This window comes from Cyprinus carpio, chromosome B16, assembly GCF_018340385.1.
Source record: "Cyprinus carpio isolate SPL01 chromosome B16, ASM1834038v1, whole genome shotgun sequence".
In the NCBI taxonomy this organism is placed as follows: Eukaryota; Metazoa; Chordata; class Actinopteri; order Cypriniformes; family Cyprinidae; genus Cyprinus; species Cyprinus carpio.
The window spans coordinates 8,541,096-8,564,531 of NC_056612.1; the positions used below are offsets into that span (position 1 = coordinate 8,541,096).

At 34.4% G+C, this 23,436-nt stretch overlaps 1 protein-coding gene across 2 annotated transcripts in view; it reads right to left on the reverse strand.

Moving 5' to 3' along the window:
- The window catches only part of LOC109090796 (carboxypeptidase Q-like), a 45,438-nt gene that overhangs the window by 13,133 nt on the left and 8,869 nt on the right, over nt 1-23,436 (reverse strand). For both annotated transcript variants that reach the window (XM_042740517.1, XM_042740516.1), the window contains exons 5-6: nt 3,397-3,508; nt 1,550-1,641 (exon numbers count right to left, since the gene is read on the reverse strand). In XM_042740517.1, coding sequence (XP_042596451.1) covers nt 1,550-1,641; nt 3,397-3,508 — 204 coding nt within the window. The remainder of the gene's footprint in view (nt 1-1,549; nt 1,642-3,396; nt 3,509-23,436) is intronic.

Consider the following 23,436-nt stretch of genomic DNA (forward strand, 5'->3'; position numbering starts at 1 on the left):
TTGGACTAATAACTAATAACTAATATTAGGGTAAACATATATGGAATTCACTAACCGCATTCACTTTAGATTACATATGCAGTACAAAGCGAGTGTCCATGATAAATTATAGAAAAACATCTTTCAAAAAAGCTTTTTTTTTGCAAGAAAAGTTTTAATATAATGACTATAAAATATCATGAGGTGTAAATAAACAAATTATATAAATCATTTAATTTCATTAAAAATTTCGGTCACACTTTATTTTAAGGTCCAAATCTCGCTATTAACAAGCAATTAACTGATTTTTGCCTCAATAAACTGCTAATTTGCTACTTATTAATAGGTAGTAAGGTAGTTGTTAAGTTTAGGTATTGGGTAGGATTAGGAATGTAAAATATGGTCATACAGAATATGTGCTTTAAAAGTACTAATAAACAGCCAATATGTTAATAATAGGCATGCTTATAAGCAACTAGTGAGAATTGGTCCCTATACTAAAGTGTTACCTTTAATTCACATCATTAGATTTTTCAGTTGCATCACATGGCATTTTATAGCCTGAAATAACCTCAACTTGTCATAGAAAAGGTCAAATTATTTTATTCTTTCAAAGACTTATTGACCTTGACACATTGTCATAAGGATCCACAGGGGTCCTCTCTATGATAATTTTTCCCTGCATGTTTCTGCGTGTTGGCTTAAAGTTTTTATAATAATGATAATAATAATAATGATAATAATAAGAGATTATGCCAAACTACTTAATAAGGTTTTCTTTTCAAGATATTCATTGCTTTAATGAGGCTTTTTTCCACATTATGATTTCAGGACAGTTGTGTCACCCTGACATTTTTTACTTAAATATCAGAAAAAAAAAATATCAAGGTGAATTTAATTCCAAAATGAAAAACACGCTATTCATAGAAGAGGTGTATTCAGATCAGTGTATGCATGATAGCATTTTTAATGCCTTTATGAACAAATTAATCAGATGAGAGAAAAAAAAAAATCACTGACAGACAATAATTTAGCAATTAGTGAATACTTCCAAACAACAACACTGGCGAACTGAACACTGAAGAAAAAATAATAATAATAAACGAATTACTGCTCGTGGCTTAACTAACTAACTGACTAACTAACCAGTGACAATCCATCTGAAACCAAACATTAACAAACTTTAAAAAGGATTAAAAAGGAAAATAAATTGTAAAACTAATTTAAAACAAATAAATCCAATTAATATTAATGCATCAAATGCAATTACTTTATTAACAGTTATTTAGTGGAAACATGGAATAAATTAACTAATTTATTACTTATTACTTATCTTCACATGTAATTAAATTAACGGTGTTAAAGCTGTAAGTTGTGAGCTACTTGCAACACAACAAATTAAAGATTGTAGCCTACCTGTCCCACTGTATGTGAAAATAGAACAATAAAAATATTTATTCCAATATAATAAATGAACTTAATTAACATAATTAAATCTTTAAATATTTGACACCCTTGTTCTAAATCATCCAACAGAACATAACAGTGTTAGAATGATAGGGAAGTGTACTTTGTGCTGTTGGAAGTACTGAGCAGCTCCCACCCCGCCTGGCTCCTCTGCGGACCACATCACTGTCCTCAGTGTTCTTTTGGGACGCAGCCCTGGGGACCCAAGCAATCGACAGTATGAGCTAACCACATAATATTTCAGAATACATTTTCATAACACAGCCACTATAATATTGCTTCACTGGCTAAGATCAAGGTTAGTCGCTTTCATCAATCTGATCTTCAGCAAAAAAAAAGGAGAAGATTACATTTATTTTTAAAATAAAAGTGCATCTGTAAGGTCAGGTTGACACATCAGAGACGGCATGCTGACATATCTGGGAAGGCAATGCTATATGATCCTGGCTGACCAGACAGTTGCATACTGGGCACTTGATAACTTGTCTGTACTTCCTGCAGAGCGGAATCTGTGAGAGATATTTTGGGCTTAATTGTGTTGGGGTTTCTCGATGATCCAGATGGGAGAGCTGTCCGTATGTGCATCCATCTCCTAAATTGCAAGATATACATAGGAAAACTGGTCACTGTGTCCAGGTCAAATGGCAAAGAAAAGGATGCAGCCGAGAGAAGGTAATATACCAGAATATGAGGCTAATACCAGTAGATTTATGGATTCTGAGCAAATAGCTCACACTGTTGCAAAAATAAAAAATCTTACATAGTAGAAACAGAGCCAAGGACTCGAACTGAATGTTGTTGATCATTTAAAATCTTGCAGTGAATGCTTACTCTACCAGCAGTAAAATGAATCACATTGTCTGTGGTTATTGTGCACCATTATAGCTTTATTTCGCCAGTGTTTGTGGACGCCCATTGCCAAGAGAAAGATGTTAAATACAAATGAGCACAATCCTCGGTATTGCCTGTGCAATAAAGCAACAATAGAGAGGAGAGGGGCCAAGAGACTTACACCGCATTGCATATTGACACTCAGCAGGAATTTTAATAATCTCCATTAATAACAGAATACTCTCAATACACTACACTGCTTCTACACTTACTCCACTTGTCCACCAAAATAATAAGCATACAGTCTGAACTAAAACATCTTCCAAACACTTATCTTTTACAATTATTTAAAAATAGTAAATAAAAGTAATATAATGAGTTATAAACACATGCCTTTTCATTGAATTCTTCATGGCTAATTTTAGAAAAGTAATATACAGTGGCAATTAATTCACAGCACATAATATATATTTTAGATATTTATAAGGTTTATCTATCGTTTAGAAATTCTGTCAACACAGCCAGAGGGTCTGGTGAAAGACATGGACAAATACAGAAATAAAGAAGAAAGCCAGCTGTATGCATTGCACAGTGACACACATTTGGTTTTTGACCATTGAAAATGGGTCAAATTCAACAATTTGCACGTGGAGATGCATTGAGATCCCATTTTTGAACTGAAAAAATATACACAAAATCAAAAAATTATACCAAAAAACAACACAATCTCACTAAAAAAACATACAAAATCATTCTAAAATTTAACAAAATTATGCTTCCACCCCCCTAAATTCGTTTAACACCCTGGCCTCCCCCTGTAATTTGGCTGAACTCTCAAGTGAGCATTGTCATTTTGACAAATTAGTGGATAACTCAGCAAATATTCATCCATGACATTTAATATTTTGGCTTTAATCACTATTTATGTTTGTCTTTTTTCAGAAAAAAAAATAACTTAATCAAACAATTTAGCCTGGAAAGCTTCTGAGATTGGGTTGAATGGCCCTATAACTTCTCTCATGTGTACATCTCAGTCACTGGCAGCTGTATATAACTGAATATTTAGTCATGTGACAGAAAGAGGTGTTCTCAAAATGTTACCATCTTCACAGGTCTCACCTAAGTCTCTGATCAAAGAAAGTGCTTCCCAGGAAATGGCGACCCCACCTCCATCATCCATAGCACCCTGGCCCACGTCCCAGCTGTCCAGGTGACCACTGAGCATCACCACCTAAAACAGAATCAGAGCAAAATCATACAAATGAATAGTAAAATAAATATTTCATAACATATTTTCTCAGCTTTGTTTCCTTTCTTTTTTGTTTAGTTCCACAATTGTTTATTCATGTATAAAAAGGGTTTACATAACAGACTGTAAAGGGAAAAAGGCATCCTGGCAAACTTTTCCAGATGTTGACTGTCAGTCTAAATGGATCTTGTCAAACCCAAGCCACAGTGAAAGCCTTTAAACTGATGCTCTAGATTAGATTTAAACTCTAAACATCCTCCTCTCATAGTTCTAACACTTGCTAAATATATCCCTCTACTCCACCGAGAGCATCTTCTACCACTTTACATTCACTTTTGGCAGAGCTGCAAAACTTTAGGAATATAGCTTACAAATAATGCTCTCCAATTTTGTTTTATACTGTCAATCTGCCCTTCATACAATAGCCTCTATGGGCTGGTCAAATTTTATGGCAATAAACATCCTGAATGCTTGTAAAACTCATGAACATTTGGGGAATAAAGCTCAAACGAAGTCTGTTTTTGAGACTCGCCTCAGTTAAGTGAGGATTTTCCAGTTGATTTGTCAGCTATCTGCCTTCAGCATCCCGTTGGCAAATATACAAATGCTGTCTGGACATCCGCCAGTCAGCTACAAGCCCACTCCCTCCAAATGTATTTTTGAATACTGTGACAGATTTTGTCTATATACCGTGTCATGTTGTTGTCAGTCTCATGACAGGTTAACACTCCCAACAGCATCATGAGAAAAGGCTAACGGTAATCTATGCCAACCATCTGTGAGTTACAACGGGTGAACTCTAAAGCAACAGCCAACGTGCCAACAGCAAAAGCACAAAAACATTCTGTAGTGACCATTCTTTTGTGTTGAACAAAATCTACTGTGAGACTTGTGCTTTCATGATCAGACACCAGAAACACACAGATGGAGCGTCTAGGTGGAAACAGTTCAAAGTGTTCTTTAGTGCTGCTGAATTATTAAACAGGAGACAAATCGGGTCATTATTTTGTCATTCTTGTGCCATTTCAAACCCAAAATGATGTTGCTTTTTTCATTTTGAAGACATTTTGAATATTTTTTTTTACTAGAATTAGTAAGAATATTGTCTAGAATTAGACAAAATGACTGTTGCACCATTTTTCAAGTCTACTAAATTCATAAAGTGAGCAAAAGAGAGACATTCAAGTTATTATTTACCAATAATCGTCCCTTCCATAAAGCTTTGAAATGTCATTCACATTTGTGTTTAAACTTGAGTCAAAAGTCAAAAATACACTAGCACTCATAAGTTTGGGGTGTGATTTTTTTGTTGTTGTTTGGAAAAAATACTGATATCATCATGGATTTATTTTACTGAACAAGAGTGACAGACAACATTTTTTATTTCAAATAAACGCTGTTCTTTTCATCATATATAAGCAGCACAATTTACTTTGTACTCTGATAATAAAAAGAAATGAGCACAAATTCATCACATTAGAAAGATTTCTGAAGAACCACGTGACACTGAAGAATGGGCTTTGCATTTTAAAATCTTTTATAACAGAAATCAGTTATTTTAAACTGTAATAATATTTCATAATATTGGTGTTTTTACTGCATTTTTTAAAATCAAATATATCAAGTCTTTGAGACTTCTAATAAGAAATTTCTTTCAAAAATATTTAAAAATCTTACCAACCCCAAACTTTTGAATAGTATAAATAATAATGAATAAAACAGATCAAATAACACTTTGAGTAAATAATGGGTAAATAAAGATCTTTTAAATTATTGAGTGAAATATTCATTGAAATTCCTTTAAGAAAACAGTCACTGGTAACATGAAATGTGGAAGCAAATTTAGCATAATTTCCAGCATTATGCCACCGCTTACACAGAATCAAGAACATCTAAAAGCTTTACGTCAATGCACAAAATCAACATAAAACATTGAGTAACTTCTGGTAATTTCTCTAATCCTCTTCAAAGCCAGCTCACAAACAGAAACTATTTTCCCCTTCTTTCAAGTACAAAATGCAAACAAACAAAAAGTAAACCAGATTTCTTCAGAGACTGATGTTAGACCGGCACTGCATACATTACTGGTTTGGCAGGAGGACCGGCCTAATTTGATGTGGCCCTGAAATATGAAACTGATGGATTAATCTAAACATGTTTTTATGCATAAAAGAAAATAAAAATATTTTTCTAACTGCAGTTTCGGTTTTGAATATATTTCAGACTAACTAGTCTAGTAATACTGACAGCATAGCCATGCTGTCTGGCCCAAACGCAGACAAAGAGAGATCTGTCTCCAGATTAAACTTAACTTCCTAATAACTATGTGACAGGGTGGAATGTAAGGGCTGACTGACCTCATAATTAAACACTATCATGTCACCGTTAATGAGCTCTGACAGGATGAGGCTATTAATTATGAAGCACTGAAATATGAATGAGGGAGTGAAATTAAGAGAGTGCACAGGGAGAGGATCAGTTGAGCCTAATGAGCCCGCAATCCAAGGGGAGTCATACTAAAACACAAATTCAATGTTCTGCAGTAAATCTGGACCAGACAGGGGCCAAAACCTATAACTAGCTGAACAATCAAGATGTGTAAATGAAAATGAAAACACATGCTAATCAAATGGATTTAACCGCAGCTTGATATATGAAATCAAATCATACAGTGACCAAAAAAAAAAAAAGTAGTATGCTTAGTTCTCACTTAAAGGGATAGTTCACCCAAAAATGTAAATTCCTACCCCCAGGACATCCAAGATGTAGGTGACTTTGTTAATTCAGTAGAACACAAACAAAGATTTTTGACTCAAACCGTTGCAGTCTGTCATATAATGGAAGTGAATGGGAATCATGGCTTTGAGAGTCAAAAAAACATACACAAACAAAACCAAATTTAACTCTGCGGCTCGTGACGATACACTGATGTGTAAAAACTCAAAACGATCGGCCTGTGTAAGAAACTGAACAGTATTTATATCGTTTTTTCCTCTGATTCACCACAATGTTCGAACTGTCCTGAGCGCATTCTCAACAGTCGGGGCATGATGCATCTTCTTCTTCTTTTTGCTTTACGGTGGATCGCAGACTTATAAGTGCATTACCGCCACCTATCTCTCAAATGGACCTATGACACTCTATCTACAGTCTCAATTAGGAGTGTCAATGGTCCATTTTTGGTCCAAAGGTCAAATTTTCATTTATGGGTGAACTATCCCTTTAAGTATCACTGTGCACATGTAGAATAAAATAAAGAATAATTTGTATTCAGGATAGTTCACCCAAACATGAAAATTGCATTTCTTTCGTGTGTGGAACACAAAAGAAGATATTTTGTGACTTCCAAAGTAGGAAAACAATACTATGGAAGTCTTTTGTCTTCAACCATCCCTCTAAAAATGTTTTTATCTGTTCAAAAGATAAAATAAATTAAAACAAAATTTTAAATTATTATAAAGTTATGTTTCTAATACAGCATCAAACGATAAACCATAATTAAGATGTTTCATGATTTTATTGGGTTGTTTCTAATACAGTATCAAGCGTTACAGCATAATAATGTTGGTACTGTACATATAATAAATTTGACTCATAGTATGGCTGTGCATGAGTACCTCTAAGTAACACCAATTATAATGTAAACAAAAATAGATCATGATTAAGTATGGTGTGACTTTTTTGCTGAATTAAGTCACAGCTCTACAAAAATGACTAATATAGAGACCTCAAAAACGTGCTGCTGAAAGCTAAATTTATGTCAAGTCATTCACAACGGAAACAGTTTGCATGCTGCAGACAGCGCAAAAAAAAAAAAAAATCCTTTAAGATGTTTTCATTTAAATCATCAACTACACTAATCAATAACAACCACAAAACAAGAAAACAACAAAAAACCTAATAATCTTCTTAATAAGAAAAAAAAAAAAGATGTCCCTTAATTTACAATTAACTTCACTGAATCAGTGAAAAACGGTCAATTTAATATAGTTACACTGTGGCGCTGCTGTAATGAAAGGTATACACTAAGTACACTTTATAATAACTTCCATTAACAGCCCAAACGATGTAAATGCTTTATAATACATTTAAACATTTTTCATGTATTTGAAAGAAAATTGTTCACCCAAAAATAAAAATTCTATCATCATTTACTCAAACTCATGTTGTTCCAAACCTGTGTGACGTTCTTTCTTCTGCAAAACACAAAACAAAAGTAGAATTTTGAAAAATGTTGGGTTACCATTGACTTCCATTGTGTGGACAAAAAACACTGAGGCATTTCTCAAAATATCAAATATCATCTTTCTCTTTCAACAGAAGAAAGTAAGTCATACAGGGTTGCAATGGCGGGTGAGGTTTTGAATTTTGGTTTTTAGATTAACTACTTTTTAGATGGTTTAATGTTCTTATAAAAGTATTTTACATGGAAGAGAGAGAGACTGAAAGACATGCGGTTCCATCTGCTTTTCTAAAACATGTAACTATACAGGTTAATAGTGGTCTTACAGAATAGGGTCTTCTTTCCAAAAACCTAGGAATGTGGCTGTAAAACATAAAAATCTTCAACATATGGTTAAAACTCAATGATTGCAGCAACCAATAAAAACCAAGAAGAGATGTTTTGACTGGTCTACCAAAACTAAAATGTTTTCCATGAACAACAGTACTCATATAATGGGGAACGGGGAAGTCATCATAAATAGGCCTGTAGACAGATCGACAGAAAGGCAGAGGTTACACAAACTGTCCCTCATTCATTCTCTCCACCCCCACCACTTCCTGGAACTCCATCATTGTGCATGCTAAAAAAGAGTGTAAAACCAGAGAGTGGTTTAAAGAACGTGTGGTGAGAGAATGAGCAAGCTTTAGAGAGCGGATGAGGCGAAAATAAACAGACTGTACGCTCTTCCACAAGTCAGTAAATCATTCACAAACCACCTTCAGAAGACTTGTTGTAACTCAGATCATCATGAAATAGAAGAGGACAAAACAAAAGAACTAGACAGTGATGAAATGTCTGACAAGATCCTAGAAATGTTCAAAATGTGTTGCCTCAGGAAATGTCAGCGATGAAAAACTGTTTTTTTTTAATTCTCTCAAAATACAATACATAGTTCTGTTTCAAGTCTTTAGGACATTTAAAAGGAATATTCTGGGTTCAAAACAAGCTAAGCACTATCACCACATATAATCTGTTACAATGTTGATTATTAGAGATACTAACTTTGACTCAGGCCTCAATTTGTAAAAACAGCAGTAATGGACAATGGAAATTTATGGGGCAATGGTTTCTGGAGGGTTTAAAAGAAGACAGCACATTTTTGTATAATTTTAAAAAAGCTGGCTAGGAATTTTTCAACAGATTCCATGTGTTTTTCCCCTATGTAAATAGTCCATTTCTGGTATCATTTTAAAGAGTGTACATGGTAATGGATTTTAAAGAAAAAAAGAATAATAAAGAACTGTATAATGAGAAAATGTTGGCTATTTCATTTCCAGTTTATTAACTTCTAAATAAAGAAATGTAATCAGCATTTGCATGGTATTAACTGCTCCAGAATAAATGTCAGCAGAAAACAAAACACAACATCCCTTATCTGCTGCACGATTTCAAGCACACACACACAATTCACTTAACAAAATATTGAAAAATGATCTACTGATGTGACCAGATGAGCCATTGGCAGTTTAAATCCAGCTTTTATTGCATTTTATTTTTCCGCTCATCCCAAAAATTGCGTCTGCCAAAAATAAAGTGACTTTTTCAGGTCATGCAGCCACTCTGTGAATTGAAGAAATGAGAACAGACTGATCAAATACACAGATGTGCGTAATGAGGCAGACACCACACACTGAAGCTGTCAAATTCACTCTCAAATTCCCCAAAAACCACCGCCATCAAACACGTGCAGACCTTGATCACTTGCATTCAATTACAGAACTGGAAAGTTTTCATGTCTGAGTTGTGCCAAATGAATGCAATCACTACAAAAACAGAGAACACAGAGTGCTTCCTCCAAGTTCAGATTGGACGTTCTCACTACCATTCATTTTGATGGTGGTTATTATGTATTTTATTTCACGTTCCTACTAAATTGGACACTTGGAAGGTTTTTGTTCTTGTAGGCCAAACCCCTAAAACCCAGAAAAACTATTATTTTGTATGGCAGCATATGAGGTCATCTGCAAACTGGTTTCATTTCCCTTCGCCATCTCAGAAAGAGCCATTGATGATTCTAGCAGTCATGGTCATGTGCATTATATTAAAGTGCTGTTGGTATTATAAGTGATTTTAACCAGTTTTAGCAAATCATTTTTAGAAATATTAGACATTTGTGCCAGACTGCCAGCCTTGAATATTTTCACGTCTCAAAGGCTGGATGAATTTTGCAGAAACGAAATAAAATTACATAGTTTTCGTGTTTACAGATACTTTTTTTTCCTTGAGAGAACATCAATGGTTCCCTAAGCAAGATTTCAGACACCTTCATTATTTAGCTACTGAATTGAATAATCAATTTCCAAACAGAAAATTGGATTCAGCATTTCACATTAATGACACCCATTTAAGGAAAAAAAAAGATTATGAAGTATGCCAAGATATTTTTTTATATTCTGCCAAAACCAGATGACAGTTAGGACAAGTTTATGCAAGAGGGGTTTTTGCCTGGGGTAGAGGGTTATCTTAACATTAATGGACAAGATGGGCCACTTTCATGATTTTCAATGTTGTGCAATAACAATTAGGAAATGCTTCCATTTAGTTCCTCTAATAATGGATGATGCAGCAGCATCATCATACTAACCTCATTGAAAAATTTAGCAGTAAATGCTAGGTCTTAGTATTCTTAGGTTGGATAGATTCCCTATGTTGCTCTCTCAATTTTTCCCCTTTCTTGAAAGTCGTAATGCTTTTTGAGCCAATTGGAATGCAAAAAAATATGTTTGTGGTACTCTCCCATTCACTGTTCTCGAAGTTAACCCAACTGTGACGACTTCTGCTGCTGAGAAACCCAGAAATGTGAAGTCTATCGTCTTTTCAAGTTGACTAACCCAATCAAAGGTTGGTGGGTGGAGTTAGTGTAAATAGCTTCTGCTTCGACCTTTTTTTACATTTCTGGGTTCCTCAGCAGCAGAAGTCGTCCTAGTTGGTGGAACTATGATGTCACTTTGTAGACAAAAACCCAGAGGCGAGTTAGCATTTTAGCACTTCCGGTTCCAACATCCTAGAGCCAATGGGTTTTTTGAAAGGAAGTTTGGTTAAATCTCCTAAAATAAGGTCCTTGGTTCACACAAGCTCATGATACGTTCACGTTTTATACTATGACATAAAACACACCAGTTACACCCCATTCTTGATTTTAAAAAAAAAAAACTGTTATGTTTATGTACTGTTGCTAATTGGAACTACAGGTGCTGTTGGAGACATTAAACATCATCACGCCGAACAGTTTATCAATTTATATTGTTGTTCGACAATGTTTTGTTTTGCCCCGAAACGCAACAAGTCTTTGGAAGGAAGATCCTAGTTTTATTGCTTTCCTACTGATGCAGAGACTCTGGGTTCATAGCATAAGGTAAACTCATGATTATTCCATGTAAACCCCACATTTACCGGCTTAGTCATGGTGAAAGTGAAACTCTAACGAAAATCCTTAAAGCCATGTTAAAATTATATGTTTACAACCACATGAAGTTATTAGAAAGCATACAGATTCAGGATTAAAATGACATTTTGTGTACCCTCCCTAACAAAATCATAACTGAAATGTGGTACAAAACGTGTAAGTTCCATATGATTGAACACTGAGCTTATTTTTTGCGATAATCCAAAAGCCTATGGAAAAATCCTATTGGCTTTTTGTGGAGGGAACCAGTGCAATGCTAACAGCCGATCCACATACAAAGTGATGTCATAGTTCCTCCACTCTATTTGCACTTAATGTAAATAGACACTCCGTTTGGTTGTTGTGGTTGTTTTTTAAGGTTTTTAAAATTCTCACGGAAGCTACATTTATCTGAAAAAAAATAAATAAATAATAATAATATTGTGATTTTGGTTTGTTTCTAAAAATGTTCTGTTTTAAAATATTTCAAAATGCATTTTATTCATGTGATGGCGAAACCTGAATTTTGACATTACTCAAGTCATCAGTTTCATGTGATCCTTTCTCATGATTCAGTTTTTTTTTTTTTCTAATATGCTGATTTCATGCTTAAGAAACATTTCTTATTATTTTCAACGTTGAGAACATTTGTGCTGCTTAATATTGTTGTGGAAACCATTAGACATTACTTTCAGGATTCTTTGATGAATAGAGCGTTTATTAAAATCACTTTTGATCTATTTAATGCATCCTTGCATAATAAAAGCTCAAAAAAAAAAAAATCCTACTGAACCCAGGTTTTTAAATGGCAGTGGAAGTGTAACTCAAAAAAAAAAAATTCTTGATCAGACTGATCAAATATGAATTTGTGCCACAGCATTAAACAAAAACATTTAATTGATTGCAATAATCATGCAGCTTTATTTTCAGAGAGAAATATTAGTTTAATACAAAGCATAAATAATAGTTTTAGGTTTTATTTTTGGAACTACAGCTTCAAAATACACTTAGAAATCTGAGGGACATGTTCTGTCACAGTCTGAATGGTCATAATACTCCTGAGAAACTGAGAGAAATTTAAGGTAAATTTTCCCCCTTCAAAACAATAAACGTTACTATTATCTCCTTTTTATTGTAGCCATTCATAAATCGAATCTACCTTTTTAAGGTAGCCATTGGCAAATATTTACCATCTGAAAACTGTGGCTAATCCTCTTATTTCACAGATAACACAGGACACATCTAAAGAACATCTGACTCACTGGCTGTCACCAGCACCCTCATTAGCAGTGATGAGTAATACGCTCCAAAGGTCTATACTGAGGGTTCCCGTAACCATCCATCAGCGAGAACGATCAGTATTTTCAGGCATGTCTCTGGCTGTGACCGGAGTGTCATTGCTCGGTGAATTCAGACTGTGAAGAAACACTAGGGCTCAAGGTTCTGTTTGTTAGCAGAATAAAGGCCCCCAGCTTGCACAAGCCTTAGTTCTAACTAGGGCAAAGGCTAGAGCAAAGTTTCTCTCCCAAAAACATAGGCAAAACAAGGTCTAAATCAGCACTTTTTAACTAGTTTTGCATCAAAACCCACATCATTTTAAAGTACAGTAAAAACATTTTTAGTGTTACAAAATATTTCTATTTTTAATAAATGCTGATGTTCCATTTATTAAAGAATCCTGAAAAAGTATCATGGTTTCGAAAAAAATATAAAGCAACATAACTGTTTTCAACATTAATATTACTAATAAATATTTGTTGAGCACCAAATCAGGATATTTACTTTTCTACTTTCCTTTGGGCAGATGTTCTTACCCAAAGCAAAGTAATTGCATTTAAGGTGCATTTTTTTTTTGTTTTTTTTTTAGAATGACTTCTGAAGGATTATGTGACACTGGACACTAATGGTACAATATACGGTTTTATTATATATTTTTTTTTATAATGGTGTATAATATTTCACAATATTACCTTTACTATTACTATTAGTTTTGAAGGTTTTTTTTGTTTTTGTTTTTTGTTTTATCAAATGGATACAGCTTTAGTGAGCATATAAGAGACATCTTTCAAAAACATTAAAGGGATAGTTCAACCAAAAATGGAAATTCTGTCATTAATTACTCCCCCTCATTTCGTTTCAAACCTGTACAATCTTTATTCATCTTTGGAACACAAATTAAGATATTTTTGATGAAATCCGAGAGCTTTCTGTCCCTCCATAGACAGCAGAGCAACTACCACATACAAGGCCCAGAAAGGTACTAAGGACATTGTTAAAATGTGACACCAGTGGTTCAACCTTAATTTTATTAAGCTACAAGAATACTTTGTGTGCACAAAAAAAAAAAAAAAAAAAATGTACTCTTCTGTGTCAGTCTTAATTTGTGTCCCGAAGATGAACAAAGGTATTACGGGTTTTGAACGACATGAGGGTGAGTAATTAATGACAGAATTTTCATTTTTGGGTGAACTATCCCTTTAAAAAGCATTTAGTATATGTCAAGCTACTACTGTAGGTGTGAGTTCTGAGAATTGCCTGTACATTGTAGCTACAATAAAAAGTGTTGTTGCATAGAATATAAACTAGCCAGCTAGCTAGTGCTTAATATGGACTATTTTAAACTTACCACCACATTCTCACACAAAGAAACCTCAAATTGCAGAGAATGTGAAGTCAGAAACAGAAAGTGACAAGGCTTGTGCCTAAACAAGATCTAAACCACAATAGCAAATATGAATCATGGGAATTCCTCAAACAGATTCAGAATAATCTGCCAAAGCACAAATGGCATAAACGAAAAATTAAAATTTTTTTGTATTAGTGCTAGCCTTATTTCTAAATTATAATTTTAAGAAAAACATTAACAACCGTTTGAAAGACAAAGCCATCAAATGTATTTTGTCCAAGGTTATTATGTGTATTTATTTTGCTCTCCTAACTATCCAAAATTGTAAGGTTAATTAAATTTTAATGTTTAAATTTAGCATTGCTGCAACCCATATTTGGGTCAGAAAATCAGTAGGTTGAGAACGTATAGTACAGACTAACTTGAGGTAATGGCAAAAATTTAGGGTGTAGGAACAATAAAAAAAAAAAAAAGTCAAACTTCATAAAAAATAGAGTTCAACCGTGCAAGAGTGTCGTAAACCAATCAGTAATGCCAGTGTTCCCTCCCATTAAATATGAGCCAAGTTTAAAAGCCAACATTGCCCTCTTTGAACCCCAAGAGCCATGAACGTTGTGGGCTCCTGTCATCCACGTAGTGATGGATTGTGGAGAGCAGTATAAACTCTGGTTCCCCTGTGGAATCCCCGCATACATCACAGGCCAGAAACAACAAACAGCCAACCCTGAGGTGGTTAAATCCACTCTGGTGTTATCAGAGGATATAAACATCTCAACCTCATTATGGGACTAAAAGATCAGTTGATGGGCCCAAAACGGAAAGAGGGCAGAGGGATGATGGACAGAGTGAATTAAGAGACAAAAACAACAAGCCAAACCCAAATAAAGAGGAGGAAACTGCAATTGTTCTACTCATTGCTTCATATGAGAATGTTCTGGAAATGAGAAACTAACCGTTACTGGAGACAAACATACAGATTTGAGGTTTGTGGAAATACAGTTTGGACACACGGCGACCTTTGCTGGAATGGACTGGGTCCATTACAGAGACGGGAAATGTTTGGGGAAATGACAGAAGCACATTTTGTGTATCAGTAAACGCTTGACTGGCTCTACACATTCCATAATGGCCACTTTCAGTTTAAACAGCAGTTAAATTTGTGGGAACATAAAAACACGTAAACACTATTACTATAATAAATGCTGTTCTTTTAAACTTTCTGTACATCAAAGAATCTTGAAAAAAAAAAATTATCACAGTTTTCACAAAAAACTTTATGCACAACTTGCTAGCAAAAGAAATGTTGCTTAAGAATTAAATCAGCATATTAGAATGTATTCTGAATGCTCATGTGACACTGAAGACTGGAGTAAGGGCTAATAAAAAATTTCAGTTTAGGAATAAATTGCATTTAAAATACTTTAAAACAGAATTTTATTATAAAATAATTATTTTAAATCCTAATATTTCACAATATTACTGTGTACGCTATTAACTAACTTAAGATTTAGTGACAATACAGCATGTGAAAGCACTGGCCCGAAACTGTCATCCTTATTGTTATGATCTGGAATATCGCCTATAATTTTTGGTGATTCATTACGATAATCTGAACACAGCCTCAAAACTTCCTGTCATTCATTAGAGAGCTGTATATCCAAAATGGTGTTTATGAACTCATGCTGTTAAATAACAGGAAAAGAATCAAGGTTAAGATGCCCATGAACACAGTGTACAGTAGATGTGGTGTGTTATTCCAGTTCCCCGTCCTTTGCTCACTGGCATGAAGCAGCTATTCTGGGTGCCACAAGGTTTTATCACAGCTCAATGCATTATTTATAAGGCAGAAGCCTGGCCCCTGGAGCAGGAGAAATGAATGGTTATGACAGGGTAAACCCCACAAGATGCCAGCCACTGTGCATTGCAGGCATTAGTTGAGGCCAGCTTTTCAAAGTTGCTGATGGCCGACTCTCTGCTGTTTCTGGGAAACAATATAATACATCACATACAACACAACATATTATTTTTTTTTTTTTAATAAAAATCAATAATTAATTTATTTGTCAATAATAGATGTTAAAATACACAACAATTGCCTTTCTGATGGAATATCTATATTGCAGAAAAAAATCCATGGATCTGCAGAGCAGGAGGCTCATTTGCAATTAAAGAGAAATAAAAAATTCTGTCATGACATTCCAAACCTGTATAACTTATATTTTTCTGTGAGAGACTAAAGATATTTTGAAAAAGTTTTTGACCCCACTGACTTTCATTGTAAGGATGAGAACAGTTCTTCATAATATGCTCTTTTGTGTTCCATGGAAGAAAGAAAGTTATACACAACATGAGGGTGAATACATTATGGATATGGATTTTAATTTTTTGGGTGAACTATCCCTTTAACAAGACAACTTTCAACACACTGACAATCTGGCCAACAGCAAACTCTTATAAATGGCTTATATATAAACTTTCAATTCCTAACTTACATTCTTCCCACACGCAATTATATCCCTCACTGCTTCCATATTTATATTTATTTGGCAGTTAATTTTTCTCGAGCAGCTTTAACAGCATACTAAACCACATGTACAAGTCGTGGTGTAATTTATCTTTTAATATAAAATTCATCTCCATAAAAAAGCTGGCGATGGCTTTAATGAACAGATGCTAAACATTCATTGGAGATAATAAATCTGATTCATAGTTTAAAAAAGGTTCTTTAAGCATTGACTTTTATTCTTTTCACCACATCTAATCTCCATGCCAATGGAACGGGTTTGAAATGCAGCTCCGGTCCTTTTTTAAACTAAGAATGGAATTAACTGGATTGATTTAAGTAATAGATTTCATGTTTCATAATGAAGATTGCCCTTACTTTAAAAGAATCGCATTTAAAGAAGCAGAGCTCAGATGTTTATTCAGACAACTGTGTTTTCTTCTCAGACTACAGATGATGCTGAAGCTGATGATGATGATGAGGATACTTTTCAAGGTTATTTCTGGGGAAATATAAAAGCCAGAACCACAGACACCATCTGTTGGATTACAAAGAGATCAAAAGCAGTGGGAGGAAGGAATCAAAAGAAAGAAAAAAAATAAAAACAGAGAAGAGAGACTCATGTGGGCATTGCTGGGATTAAGATGAGACTGAAAGTAGAACAAACACAGTCTGTGTTATGATGTCTTCACTGGTGATCTCGTCTCTTTTGCTCCGGTGGGGTTGAATACGTTCTAATTCTGAATGCGACTGAATGCTACTGACATTCGCAAAGTGGGGAATTCAATTAGGCTTTTTGACATCATGCCTGTCAACTCCATTAGACCTGTCTCTTAATGACAATTCATATCTTCTGCCCTACTGCCTGTTTTTTAGTTTAGCAACAGCAGTTATATAAGGTAGAAAGTCTCACATGAGGTAGTAATGTGAGAAAAGAGACCCTTTGGCTAGTGGCATAAGGTCAGGTCCACATTGCAGCTTATTTAGTGTGCAAGCTCCACCCATTTAGACAGGAAGAGACAGCTTCACCAACATGTAAAACAACCAAATCACAGTTTGTTTTGTTTTAATGTGATGTTTAAGGCTATGTGTATTTGAAAAGATCAGTGGAAAGAATTCATTTTAATATATAATTGTGCAACAGTCTCATCCATATCAGTGGTTGCGCAGAAAATACCGGACACTATTTTTTATTTTTTTGGAGAATATCTGCCTAATCAATACTGATTATTTAGTTGTCTTTGGAAGTTGTGTAAAGTCAGCCAATCAGATTTGAACTTGTCATAATCGAAAAGTGATTTCCATTTCCAGTCCTGAAAATAAATAATAAATAAATAAACAAACAGTGACACCTGTACTGTTGGCATTTAAAATTTACCGCTTTGGAAAGGAATTCCTTTTGACCAAAACGTTTTTTTTTTTACGCCGCCCTTTTTTTTTTTTTTTAAACAAAATCTTACTGAAAGCTCATTTTTTTGAGATATCAACCTCAAATTTGGAACACAAGTATGCTTTGGAAAATATTTATTTCTTATGAAATTTAAAAACAGTATTTTTGTGCTTTTTTCATAATAATAAACCAACATCTATAGGTTTCTTTTTTTTTTACCTCAGCAATATTAAAGTGTTTTCTTTAAAAAAGAGAGTCCAAATTTTCAGATTCCAAATGTCCAAAGTCTGTGCTCCAAAGCGTTAAAGATTTCTGAAATGTCCATTTGAAAATGTCAAGTTCAAGTCTATGCTCAAAAAGTGGTTAACATGTAACAAACAGATCACAACTATTCCATAAATATAATTTTGTACCATACAATCTCTGGTATTTTTGACCATCACACGAGCAGCACCAGAAGGTTAAATTTAACCTTAAAATGAATATCCATTTTTCATATTGTACATTATAAACCCTAAAAACTGTTCACAACAGTGATGATAACTATAATGAAAATAAATGTTTAACAATTCCAAATACACCACAACTATAACAATAATGACAGAAAATTCACTTGCACTGTTTATTACTGATTTTATTACCGGTTTCAATTCAATTAGCCTAAAAAGTTTAGGCTTTATCAGTTATTGACCATAACATAAAAAATGATTTATCAGCTAAGTGGTATTTCAACCAAAATTTTAATATATTTTAAAATTTTGACAGACTGCAGAAATTATTACTCAAGTTTCCTGTGCTTGATTTGAAAATGAACCATCTCATTTTACCATAGACCCCCACTCTTGCTAGATCAGGATGTAAAAGTATATGTTCTCCTGCTTTAGGCAGCTGAGCCATGGACACATTTAATGAACTAGCTCTTTTCTCAGGCCTGTTCCAACTTTGCCACTCTGGGGGAGGATGACACTGGATGGGCAATTACTGCAGACAGGACCAGCTACACCCAGTCCAGCACAACACAGCACAGGACAACATTGTGACACAGTGCAGTGCAATACAGCACAAAGGAATGCTGTGTAATGCATCAACGCTAATTAAAACAGAATGGGCCGTGACATGGCGTAACCCCAGGAAACATCCTACACAACAACACGGTTGCAGGATTGACTGCCTAACTATAGTGGTACAGGCACAGTGATTCATAACTATGTGAATGTCAGTTTTTGGCAAGACATTGCAAGTGTGTTGTCATTTAGAATGTACAGTTCAGTGACAGCAACGGTGGCATAGAGACAGGTGAACAGAATCACCAATATTCCATTTACCACAATTTACACAAAAAGAAAAGACATTTGTTTTGTAAAAGTGCTGTACTGTACTGTATGTGGAACTTGACTTTTTGAAAAAACTGTTTTGATTGTTTTGAAAAAACTGAGCAGTGCTTTTCTATGTAAAACTTGCTAGCGGTGACGCTGGAGAGCTGTGGGTGGCTGTCAGGGCATTGCTATGTATTGGTTAGGGCATTTGTTAGGGTGTTGCTTACTGACCCAAGTTGTTTAGTCCACACAGAAGTCTTCTTTAACATCAAAGTCAACAGGATATTTTATTGCCTGGCAGGTGAAAAGACTAATCGCTTGTGTGTGCGCACACACACACACACACACACACACAAACTGGTATTCCTATAATTATGGGGACATTCCATAGGCGTAATGGTTTTTAATATCGAACAAACTGTATTTTCTATCCCGGTGGTTCACAGACTTTTTATAGCAAGTACCACCTCCAAGTATACCGCCACAATGACCAACATTAAAATACAGTAGTATAGTAGGCCTAACTATTCAGCTACAGCTCTGCTCAGTTCAAAAACAAGGCAGTTTTATTCCTAATAAGAATATTTATTGTTGTCAGCCACTTTAACATTGTAAATACACAGTTTGAACACTAACACTGCACTGTGCTTACATACAGGTAATTTTAAAAAAATGATTAAATGAAAATGTATGTCTTGTCTAAATGTATGTCTAAAAATATATGTCTTTGACTCATGTGCCAAATTGTAATGCCTAGAGTTACCGGTTTGTTTATTGATTTGAAAAGTGATCTTTTATACAGGATGCAACACCTAAGAGTTTTTCTTCATTTAAATGAACACTAAGTATACATGCCTTCCATGAATCCCAAATGCTGTTAACCTATAACTAGAGAAGCTCTTTAGTGGGGAACTCATTCATTCTTGGTTAGCTGTCAATTATGTCTTGTCCAATATTACGTACAACACACTTATCCCCTAAGTGTCTTGTTAAAGGGCACAATGTGATATGTGTATAATGTCAGATGTTTCTCTTTTAGCAATTTATTTTTTAAATGAGAAATCAGTGAGTATAAGCTGCTCATAGTGTGGGCAGCAAGACAATGTGTGTGGTGGTAATACTAAGTAAAAAAAAAATTCCCCTGCAGTTAGGCATTAGGCAGACATGTGGACACACAACTCGTCATATTATCGTTATGGCTGCCTTCAATCACAGCGACCCACACACACACAAACACCAAAACCGTCACTTGTAGCTGTCAGCCTTCTCTCTCTGTCAAACACACACATACACACACTCAGGAGCCCTAATCAACGTCATCAGTGGTCTCTGCTTCTGCAGATGGTGGAAATCAAAACAGGCTGAGCAAAAACACACCAGATCTGTCACAGACAGGAAGTTAAAACCATCTACACAAACTAACATTCAACATAAACAGAGTATACAGGTTGGAGGAAACCTAAAACAAGCATGTGTAATTTCTAAAATTAGATTAGATTAAATCAAATCAAATTTTATTTATAAAGCACAATAAAAACAACAGTGCTGTACAAACCGTACTAAAATAGTCATCAAAAACATAAAAAGTGTGTGTACATTTATATACACCACAACACAATGAGGGGAGGAGACATCAAAACTCTAATAGTGATTCAACCTTATAAGCCTGGGTAAAAAAACTTAGATTTAAATTCAGATTCAGATTGAAATAATCTGAGGGAAACCAGGGACCATCAACAATCTTTGCTCAGATGAATTCAGAAACCTAACTGATGCAGATTCAAAAGGTCAGAGAGATGGTTAGATGTTGATCCGGTCAGAGCTTTAAAAAGTAAAATTTTAAAATCAATTTTGTAACGGACCGGCGGCCAGTGCAAAGGATATCATATAGGGGAGATAAGATCAAATTTCCGAGTGCCAGTCAGAAGTCTTGCAGCATTTTGATCCATTTGCAGACAACTGATATTGGATTGACTTATTCCAATATAAAGAGAATTTCAATAGTCAAGTTGAGATCAAACAAATGTATGTATCACTCTTTCGAACTCTGCAAAAGGTTAAAAAAAAACTTGAAGCCTTAAATAGCAAATGGCATCTTAATTGGAAAAAAAAACAACAACAACTGGATTTTAACTACAGCATTTATTGGTCAAATTTGAGTGCAGAATCGAAAATAATAAAAACGTTTATACACAGAAAGTTATAAATATATGCAGAAAGTTTAACATAGTTGACCAAATCTTCTAAGTCACAATCAAAGCTGCCTGGAGGTCCAAACACAATAATCTCCTTGGCTCTCATTAAGATAAAAAAAAAAAATTAAAAAAACCACTACATAACATAAAAAAAAAAAACATATTACTTTATTACCACCATTCTTCAACAACAAAAAAAAAATAAAACAAAACAAAAAACTTGCACGGTACACATTCCCAGCCCTATTGTGAACGCTTCATATGTATATGCCCTTCCTAACTTGACTTTCTCTTTTGGCTGTCTTCACAAAACGCTCCTACTTTTCACCCCTTCTCCTCCTACCACCCTCTTTTTCACATTCCAAGCAATGCCCTGGATAAAACCAAGCCCCAGTTACAATGATTTTCTCATTAAATATCCCACTTCACCTAAAAATATGTAACATTATGAAACAAAAATAGCATTCCATAATGACTTCTATATAAATCACCTACAACATCAAGATTTGAATAATAATATTAATAATAACAATTCTTCTATTCAGTAAGGATGCATTCGGTTTATCAGAAATGACATTGTAATCTTACAACCTATAAAAATAAAACCTGATCCAAATAAATTCCTATCTCTCAAAAAATCCACAGCAAAAAAAATCCTCATAACATCTTTCTGAGCCCAACCGTTTGAACAGTAGTGTAGAGAGTGAACTAATGTTTTTTAAAAGGTATTTTTGTTGTGGTCACACAAACAGTATTCAAGTTTTTTAAATATAGATTGCACATTTAGACACTTTTTTATACTTTTATTTAAAGTCTACAATAACATTATTCTACTGAATAAACAGTTTAACAGAAAATCACTACTGACAGCACATTTATGACCAGCACTGTGCTTACACTGAATTTCCTGCCATTATATGTCAATTCTGCATTAATGGACTGGCTTTATGCTGCTTCTGGTTTTAACAAAAGGAGGAAATTCTTAAGTAAAAGGCCAACTGAAAGGTTATATGATGCAAAGTGATTGCGCTTGAGCTGTATGTTTGTCAAAAGACATCACGTCATTCTTACCATTCACTCCCATGACCTGATAGACAAGAATAAAACTCTAGGTACCCACATCATTATCGCTAATGACAGATTATTAGAACACCAATGCAAATCCAATGCCAATTCAGAACAGAGTTGAAAACAAATTACCGACACTGACCATTTCAACCAAAGTAACCTCAAGCAAGTATTGCAACACTAGGGAGAAAAAGATGACGCCTACAAGGAAACGAGAAATGAAGGATGGTACTTGCACAATACGAAGCGCAACTTAATCTGCTTCCTAACTTCATCTTCTTTTACACGTAATCACTAAATTTGGCCAAGTGAGGAAGCTTACAAGATCCACTTCACCACAGTTAGTTACAGACAGTTTCCTCATAGTCAGTTATTATTTAATTGAAAAACCAAATGAGGCACTCGAATCCTGTTTAGTCAGCAATCCTACGCCATTCTGTCCTGCTGAGATCATGGAGGAGTTCAGAGGACGAAAGAGGAACAAATCCAGATTTCTGAGGAGCTGTGTATGTGAGTGGAAAGTATAGAACATCGCGTTCTCATTTTTTTGAATGAATCTCACAGAAATGTCACATTTCACCCCTCGATAGTGATTCTCATTAAATGATCATTACTGTAACTGTTTCGCAAATATATATATATATATATACACTACCATTCAATCCAAGTTTGGATCACAATGATAAATTGATGCTTTTATTCAGCACAAATGCATTAAATTGATCAAAAATGACATGAAAGAAATTAAAATGATCTCTACTTCAAATAAATGCTGTTCTTTCTGTTTCTGTTCATAAAAGAACCGCACAAAAGACATATTTTATCACAGTTTCCACACTACATTAAGCAGCACAACCATTTTCAACTGTGATAATAATAAGAAAGAGTTCTTGAGTATCAAATCAGCATATTAGAAGGATTTCTTAAAGATCATGTAACACTGAAGACTGGGGCTTTGCCAAGTGGGAAAATATGTTTTCAAATATATTAAAATAGTGAGAAGTTAAGATTTCACAGCATTTGTCTCTCTCTTTTTTTTAATATGTCTTTGATTTGAAATGAATGCAGACTTGGTGACCATATGAATATAAATAATATATATAATAACATTAATAACTGTTATACTGCCATGAAAATATCACCAAAAAGGGTTTTATTTTCCTTAACTAGAACATAATTTATCGTTTCTTTTTTCAGATTAG